Raw genomic sequence first — 9372 nt, forward strand, 5'->3', positions numbered from 1 at the left:
TACTTAGGGCAAAATATCAGATTCTAAATACATAAATATCTTCAAGTAATCCTGTATGTAAACTAGCATTAACAAGCCTGGGTGGACCTGGGGGAGATCGTGAATACGTAATCCCAAAAATGACAGTTTTAATTTACAGTCCGATAAATTCTAAAGCAGTTGACCTGATACCTACTTTAACAACGTAACTCTACATTTTTTTCCACACTTCAGTCACACCAAGTTTCTTTTTACAGATTCTGGATTTTGCCTTTGTATTTTACTATAATTCATGGAGGGTTGATTCAATCTGTTAAAACCAATGTTTGGGTTTGCTATTTTAGACTTTGGAAGGCGAGTACGCTACGGCAAAAAAGTACTTTTTAATGCAACAAACCAAATGCAACACTGATCTATGTTAAATCTACAATATTTAACAATTGACTTCTTGCAGTTGAATTGGCAATGATTATGGACCGTTTGTATGGAGGTGTCTGCTATGCTGGCATTGATACAGACCCAGAGTTGAAGTATCCAAAAGGTGCTGGCAGAGTGGCTTTCTCCAATCAGCAGAGCTATATTGCTGCTATCAGTGCTCGCTTTGTCCAGCTCCAACATAATGACATTGATAAACGGGTAAGTAAAATAGAATGGAACAAAATGGTTGTTACAAAACTACAGAAGTGAAAAACAGCCTTATATTGTGTTAGAGAACGCTGTAACCTCTGTTCTTCAGATGACATTTGTTATTTATTGAAAAGCTTATTTAAGCAGTTAAAGCAGAGTGAAAAAATATATCTCAAATGTCTTTAAATAACTGTTTAGCACTATAAACAGAAAATAGTGGGTTGTAAGCTTGTTCTTGGTTTTGTTTTGAATTCTGAAGGTCAAATACTGTAGAATTTCCCAGCGTCTTTCTCCTCCTTTAGATGCTTGCTCATTGTGCATCAACAGCTTTTAGTTAGTGGCTATTTAGGTAACTTCTGGCATTTCTGCTATTATTAGGCAACATTTTCTCTCAGCAACGTACATCTAGGCTTGAGATTCCTAAAACACATGGTTCTACGGTGCTACTATACCTCATGATTTTAACTAAGACAAGACTGTTCCTAAATACTTTTTGTCCATTGAATTTTGAAAATTTTTACAGAGGGATGAAGATGATTTATTCTGGAGTCTTAATCACAGTATTGTGAACCCTTTGAGATTTATATATCAGCCATACTTAAAAACTTGGGGTTTTTTCTAAGCTTTAGGATGGAGCCACAAATGATGCTAACTGGTAGTTTTTTCCATGAATCAGTACTTTTCCCAGTTGGTTGACTGATGATTAAGCTTACTTAATTATCTTTTATCTGTTTTAAAAATAGGTTTATCTGTGAGTTTGAAGAAATATGAAGTCTCTTAATCAATCCTTAAATATTCGGTTTTAAATCTAATAGGTTGAAATCTCTGAATTGTACAGTATACATTCTTAAAATTATTTCACTAGTAACCAAAACATGAAAAGGAGTGAGAGAGAGAGTCTATTTGAGACCTTCACAATTCATGCATTGGAAATGTGAGTACATGGGGATCTAGAGATGTGCTAGACATTGGACCTGCTTTCTTCCAATTTCATTTGAGACAGTGCTGTTTTATTTTGCATGATGCTTCCAATTTTAGTGGTAGGGCATCTGATATGCAAAATGGCAGTTATTCATACTTGTTCCATGAAATACTAGTAGTACAGTGTAATTAAAAAAAAAAGGCAGTTCTAGCTGTTGCATAGGGAAGAAATATAGTTCTCGATATAAGCTTTACTTCAAATGAGTAACATTTGTTGAAATGTCATCAGGATAAGCTGAGATAAAATTCAACATAAAGCTTTTTTTGTATAATATTTTTCTTGTTTTTCAACTTAATACCTCATTCTGTGTTTCTTCAAAACTGTGTGTATTTAAGCATAGTTACTGGAGTCGTTTTCCTTGCAATATACAAATTTTGACAGACTAGCACTTGTGCAGTCACAGCAAAATTATTTATAATAAAATAATGTATATTTCATTCTTTTCTATCTCTTTTAATGTAGTTGACTGTACCTAAACCACTTCATAAATAGCATCATAAAGCTGTAACAATTACACATGCATAAACTAATGATTTCCCCAGAATGAATAATCACTCAGGTTAAATGTGTAGGCTTCATTCTTATGAACAGACACAGGAGAGAACTCGCATATTGTCAGCTTCTGAATAGTATTATTGTAAGTGCCTGGTCCTGCATCAAAATACTGCTGTGTTTGGCACAAGTGCTTTAAAAATAAAAAGGATTCGAGTCCTAAGAGGCTTACAACTGAGTGTAGGACAAAAGTTAGCAGCCCTCCAGACCATTTGTAAATGATGGCAAGGTTGTAATTGGAACAACTATGAAATCTTATTACATTTCTAGAACCAAAAATCTTTAGATAGTGATTTTTGACAGCATAAGGCAGAGTATTTAATACAAATGCCTTTAATCTTGTTTAATTTTAATCTTCTCTTCATTTATTAGACTGGTCCTGCATTTTGCAGTTGACAAAAAACAAAGAAACAAAGAAAACCACTGGAAAAAACCTCTGAAACTCACGAGACCTCTGAAGTTTAGAAATATGTTTGTTCCTTGTCATTTTTCTTTCTAAATGCTGCTCTCTCATGCCCTGCCCCCATAACAACTGTATTCACATTCCTGGAGGTTTCTTAGAGAGCAGCAAAATCCTTGGAGATGCTATTTTTACTGTACTTCCATCTTAGTACTTTCACATACCTAGGTTTACCAAGGAAGGCTGAATAGTTACCAAAGCACATCTTTCTTTCTCAAGATTTTCTGACAAGTAAGGTGGTTGGTATGAAAATTTAACTACCAACCTCTTTGGGTTAATCCAGCATCAGTTTAAAACCTTCAATAAAGTCAAAAGAATTAAAATATTGTTTCTTCTGTTTCACACTTAGCAAAACTATCTAATCTTCTTACAGTTATTTTTCTTCTTCCTGGTGCAGGTGGAAGTGAAGCCATACGTGCTGGATGATCAGATGTGTGATGAATGCCAGGGCACTCGCTGTGGTGGAAAATTTGCTCCATTCTTTTGTGCCAATGTTACTTGTTTGCAGTATTACTGTGAATACTGCTGGGCAAGCATACACTCTCGTGCTGGACGGGAGTTCCACAAACCACTGGTAAAGGAGGGAGGTGACCGGCCCCGCCATGTCCCATTCCGCTGGAGCTGAACCCCAGGCCTCGCTCAGCAACTAGTACTGGAATACATAAAATCGAGTGAAAAGAGCATGCTGCCTCAGGGCTTAGTGTTCTGGAAATCTGTGCATTCGTCCTCGACTTTAATGAAGATATGGGTCTTTTTATTACTATTATTATTATTTACAGTCACATTACTGAACTCAGTGTCCAGTACAATACAAACCGGCAGAGTGTAACTGTACTGATTTTGCACTTTGATTCACACAAACATCTGCTTGGTACCTTAATTTCCTACACAAGACTTGTCACTAGTGACATTATGTAGACTGCCATTCTCATCAGCCTTCACTGGGTTGATGTGTATGTGATGAAGATTTTTTTATTATAATTATTTTTATTTTTAAACTGGAGCATGCACTTATTTTCAGAAATTTAGACTTGCCCCTAGCAGATGACTTACCAAAGGTAATATTCACAAGTAGGTGGCAGATGTAGCAAAAACTTAAACAGATATTCAGCAATCATTGGTTTGGGTCATTTAGAGTAGTAATAACCTTTCAAGAAAATAAGCCTTTAGTTGCTCTCCATTTTGATTTGTAAGGATGATACCTCATAAGCTGGATCAGACTTTTTTCTTTTGTTTTGCTGAGGTTTTTTTTGTTTTGTTCTGTTTTGGGTTTTTTTAGGTCTTTTAGTGTTATGTAAATGTATGCTGCAATAGCTTTTGCTGCTATTAAAATGGTATTACTAATACCATAATACTCTATTCAGGCTAGGGTTTCAATTAAAAAATGAATATGTGATTAAAATAGTGATGGCTGCTGAAAGGAGATCAGTATAGCATACAGAAAAGCTTCCAAGGAAGGTCAATATTTTTTGACTGCATGTTTACTTAATCAGGTTGCTGCATGCAATAAATTTTATATATGTCTAATATAAAACCTGCCCACAATGCACAAATTATGAATTTATGTAGGCTACAAAATACTCAGTAACAAAAAATTGATTACTGACTGGAGGAAGGCATGCCTCTGTAAATGTAATGCTTCTGAAATTAGAATCAGCCCATTACAGAATGACCTATATTACAACAAATATAAAAACTAGCTGTAGGATATTCTTAAAACAAATTTGTGGATGGTAGATGAAGTACTTTGCGGTGCTCTGTTATATATCGTGCAATTTATTTTATATAGTAAAGTGATTATGTCTAGTACTGTGATCAAACTTAACTGTTAAAGCCTCTGTATCCAACATTAACACACTTCTGACAGTTCATAACAGGTACATAAACAGAAATGAGCTCTTAGTTAAAATCTCTCTCCTAATGCTTGCATTATTTATGTAGCTGCAGACCTTGTCCAGAGAACCAAAGAGCTCATGCTAGCGTACATACACTACCGATTAGATAGTCTGTCAAACTAATAAAGTAGGCACATTTAAGAAAGTTAGGGGAAAAAAGTGGTGCTAAAGAAATGTCTGCATATAAAAGTAACGTGAGATGTCTGCTCTGTGGATGTGGCGTTATCTCTCTAATCCCTGGATGTATCCTGTGAAGCTTGAATACAATTAAGACCTGCTAACACAGTGGACATTTTTTTAGCATAAACTATGGGGCTGCAGATAGCATATAAATATAAACACACTTGGTATACTAATGATTGTGAGAATGTGTACACTATTTTTTTTCTTTTTCCTCCTTTGTTTTTGCAGTTCTGGGGACAATCTGACTGGATATGACACCGCATAGTAGATTTAAATGTTCTGGGTTTTGTTTGTTGTGATGTTCTTGTTTGTGTCTAATTTAGTATGTTTTTCCCAATGTTTAGTTGCAAATATTGGCTTTGAAAGGACTTTTTCTGTTTTTGAAAAAAAAAAAAAAAGAAAAAATAGTTTTTTACTGGTTTAAAATGCTTATTATACTTATCCCTTTTGAAGCTACTTCTGGGCATTTTTGTGATATTGCTTTTCCCAGCCCAGGTGTCTTTTCTGTTTTTTTTTTCATCTGTACAAGACATTTTGTTATGCACTACTTTTTGTATCTAGACAGTTTTCAACAGTCGGCTGATGATTTTTTTTAAAGAAAAAGGCATGCTTTCTGACTGACATGATCTTTTGCAATACCTCAATTTTGAAATATAAGAAAGAAAATGATATTTTCTAAGTAAGTTTATTCAGAAAAATATATATTAATTTAATTCTGCAAGAAAAATGATTTAACAGATGGGTAACTTTATTTTTTTCATGCTTATTTGAGTTTTTTTGAAAATGAAGAAGTTAGAGCTTTATAACTGTAATATTAAAGATCATAGCTAACCTACAGAAATCTACCTAATTATGTGAAAGAAGTAAACCTTTTTGAAGAAATACCCCTCTTTCATGTAGAAAAATACCCCCCAGAGAGAAAGAGAGAGAGAGAGAAGCTGGAAAATGTACAATATAGAATAATGTTGGATTAAATCTAAAACAAAATCATTGTAAAGAACAGGTGTAAACACAAACTCCATTTGGTGCTGAAAGTTATGAATAGAAGGTGAAAAAATATTTTCCCTTAATTTGTATATTTATAATCAAGTGTGATTATGCACGACTGACCAGAATTGTGAGAGTTCTTCTGTTTGTATTTTTTTAAAGAGAACTTTTTTTAGTTTATTAAATTATTACATGCTCCCTTTTGTTTTGTAAATGAATGTGCCCCCGAGCTGTTAATGTTATATTAAAAAAGGGTCCTTCAAAAAAATAGTTATTTTTTAAAATATGGAGTTCTGAACTGCAACTTGACTAAGAAGCCCCTGGGTACAACAGGTCCTACTGTGGCCTTTTCTGATGTGAGACTTGAACTAGTCGATTTTTTTGAAGGCTAACCTAACCTCGACTATTTGTTGTTATGTGCAATACTGTTTGTACTGTTTGTATAAAAAAAAAGAAAAATGAAAAGAAAAAAGGCATAAATCTTTATTGCAGATTTATTTTAATTGCAGACTTTAGACATTGTGATTCACTAAAATCATTTTTCTACTGTCAAATATGTACCTTTTCTTCATGCTGGTATTTTTTCAATAGTAATGTAGCCTTTGTACTGAGACAAATTTTCATTGTTATTTTTAGAAAGATTTTTTGCTAAGAAAAAAATTAAACATATTTACATATTTTTCATTTTTATTTCATATTTTCTTTAAGGAGTGCTTTCTCAACCATTAATATAGTTGTTTCTGGGAGAGACTTTCATATCTGGTCAATGTCATTAATATTATTTTGTATTTTTACTTGGAATAAATTAATTTTATGATGCTAATTCTTTAAAAGTTTATTTTTTTCATTTTCAGTTATTTTTGAAGCTAAAAACTTTGTAATATTGTTACTAAAGTGTCTAGTTTTTTGAAATGCAAAGCTTTATGTATTAACTTGCTGATGTGGTTTACAGTAGTGTGGCAATGATGAAAATGGTTGGTTATGTAAAGTGATTGGAAAATTGTAACAAAGAATTGGGCAATAAAATGACAGAATGAAGCAGAAAAAATGTGGTATTTTGAAAAGCCTTTTCCTTTATCAAAATGATTTAGGGAGATAATAGGGATGTCACAGTACCAGTTCACTGTCTAGATTTATACACCACCAGTGTTGATAAAATTCTATTGCCATTATAAAGAACTAAATCTAGTGAAACAATGGGTTTCTGACCCTGCCCATTCAGCATAATGCTCCGTTACTTTTCTCATCATAAACTCAAAAAACTTCCTTTTCAATAGTCTTAGATTGAACCTCCTAAAATATATATTCTTCATGGTATTTTGCCACCGTGTTGTTTATTTGACTAAATTGACCCTTTCCTGCACACCTTCCTTTCTGCATACGTTTATCAGTGGCAGCATGGAGCAGACTGTAGGTACCCACATCATTTTCTAATGAAGTTACCACACAGTGTTGGTAGCTGCCTAATTAATGCAAAATAATGTATGTCCATTTCCTGGTAGCAATGGGGTAACCCATGTTGCCACCATGTCTGAACGTCTGTTCGGCATCTTTGTCTTTCTCTGTTCTTCTCTGCCTCTCTTGTGTCTTTGTCTTTTTTCTTTTCCTTTTGTATTGGCAATACCAAGTGCCAGTATCAAAGCACTTTTCACTTCACTGCCATTTCCATCACCTTTGTTTCCCTCTGCAGCCAGAAGAAACCCCTTCCTGAAGCCAGTGACTCTCTGTTCTGGCACCTAAAACAATCCAGACTAAAACTGGTGTTGCGTAAACAGGGCATACAATGACTTTCTCTGGACAAAACAATTACTTCAACAAGTTATTGATGACTTTTTAGACTAACTTACACTAGAGTGTTAGAGTGACTCATCTGTAACTTGATGAAAGAAATGTGTCCAGAGTTGGTCTATTGTGTATCCTCTGTGTGTTCAGTTCTGTAAGTAATGTATAGACTAGATCAAATAGTGAAGTAAAATTTAGGCTCAAATTAGGTACTACTGGTTGGAATGTACACAAATTGCAAACAACGGAGATTAAGGAATGAAGAGGGAATAAAAAAAATTCCTGCTAAGTGGTACAAAGTTTATGCTTATATTTCTGCCTACATGCTTGTATTTTATAGCCTGCTAGCAAGGCATGGGCTAAAACAAATTGTATTGCAAATACGCAGTTAGCAAATAACTTTGCTGATTTACTATCTGTTAGAGTAGTAAAAAAAAAAAAAAAAAAAAAAAAAGGCGCTTAACTGGGGAAAGCTCCCATGTTAATATTTCAGTATTGTGACATCTCTACTTGCAAGGTATGAGTGAAAGATTAGTCACAGATTTGTAGAAATGTCTCTTTTGTTTAATCTGGCTTGTATGTAGTTGCTTTTATGCTAGTTTGTATTATGTCAGCTAACCCTTTTTCTTTTCCTTCCTTCCTTTCTTTTTTTTCAAACTAGACAAACTTCTTAATCTCTGCTGCTATAGTGTTCTATCATACCACAGAGTATTTTATATTCATGTTAGTGACTACTCTATACCCCAAATGGGTAGCTGGTCAAGAATCACATTGGTCACATAGTTCTGACACACAAATTTACGTGAGAAAAAGTTTAGCAGTAAGTAGAAAACCAGGGTGCTAATAAGAGATAATTTTGGCTCTTTTTTTTTTCTTTTTTTTTTTTTTCCTGGATGTAGTTCTGTTGGGGTATAAAGTATTAGATATTTGTAATTTTACTGTCAAAATAATGGACATGTTAGAACATTCACAGCTAAGATCTCTGTACTTGTTTTTCAACTAATTTTAAATGTACTGTATCTTTTATTACATGTTCTCTTAGATTGTTTTTGCTAGTAATTCTAACAAGGCTTCTTCCTTTTTGGCTTGGACTAATGCTTGTATGGAACTGCAGTACTGTGACTAAACATGGAGCTCAATGCTGCTATTGCTTACAACTGCTTAAACTTTGTAGTTTGGACTTTATTTTTTTCTGTAATAACTTATTAAATATAGTTGTATGAAGTACTGATATTTGTCATCCTTTGCACATGCTAAGGAAATCCTGGGATATGCATTATGGGAATGTAAACTAGCTACAAAACCCCCAAATCTTTTATTGGCAAACTGTTTACACTAGATGAGGTTAAGCAAATACACACCATCCTCACCTGCATACAAACTATCTTTTCTAGTTATTTGATAATACAAGTATATGGTCCACTTATGTTTGCTCTCTAAAATGGAAAAGCCATCCCTGATAAGACATTTATTATGCTAAGACAAAGGTTAATACAAAAATAATATACTATGGAAATATTTTTGAGAATGTAGTTTTCCCCACCAAATGCAGTAGCAAGTGCTTTGAAAAAGGAATTGTTGAATTAGTTTCTCTGAATTTAACAAAAATTGCTGGCTAACTTACATTTGCACTTTTTTTAATAGCAGTTTATCAATGTCTGCAGGCTAGAGATTGGGCTGATCAGTTGAAAAGCAAAAAACCACTACAGCACTAGTTTCTAATGGCTTCTATTTTAAGAATAGGAGACAATCAAAGCTCAGTGATGTAGCTGTTTGAAACTCTACAGAATACTTCCTTGAAAAGATGTGAATTCTGCTATGTCAGGGCAAGTGAAGAGCACAAGAATAGTGCATGTTCTATGTCACAGCTTTCTTTCAGTGTCTACATAAATGCAGCTCAACAACGGAGATGGAATTATCAGCAC

The 9372-nt window shown here is 33.9% G+C and overlaps 1 protein-coding gene across 1 annotated transcript in view; it reads left to right on the forward strand.

Moving 5' to 3' along the window:
* LOC104465284 (cytoplasmic polyadenylation element-binding protein 3-like) overlaps positions 1-6118 on the forward strand; it is an 82380-nt gene extending 76262 nt beyond the window's left edge. Inside the window, 3 exon segments of the mRNA XM_010078267.1 lie at positions 434-615; positions 2998-5504; positions 6053-6118. Coding sequence (XP_010076569.1) covers positions 434-615; positions 2998-3225 — 410 coding nt within the window. The 3' untranslated portion in view covers positions 3226-5504; positions 6053-6118.
* Positions 6119-9372: the final 3254 nt, after the last annotated feature.

The sequence above is a fragment of the Pterocles gutturalis genome, unplaced genomic scaffold (genome assembly GCF_000699245.1).
Source record: "Pterocles gutturalis isolate BGI_N339 unplaced genomic scaffold, ASM69924v1 scaffold34968, whole genome shotgun sequence".
Lineage (NCBI taxonomy): Eukaryota > Metazoa > Chordata > Aves > Pterocliformes > Pteroclidae > Pterocles > Pterocles gutturalis.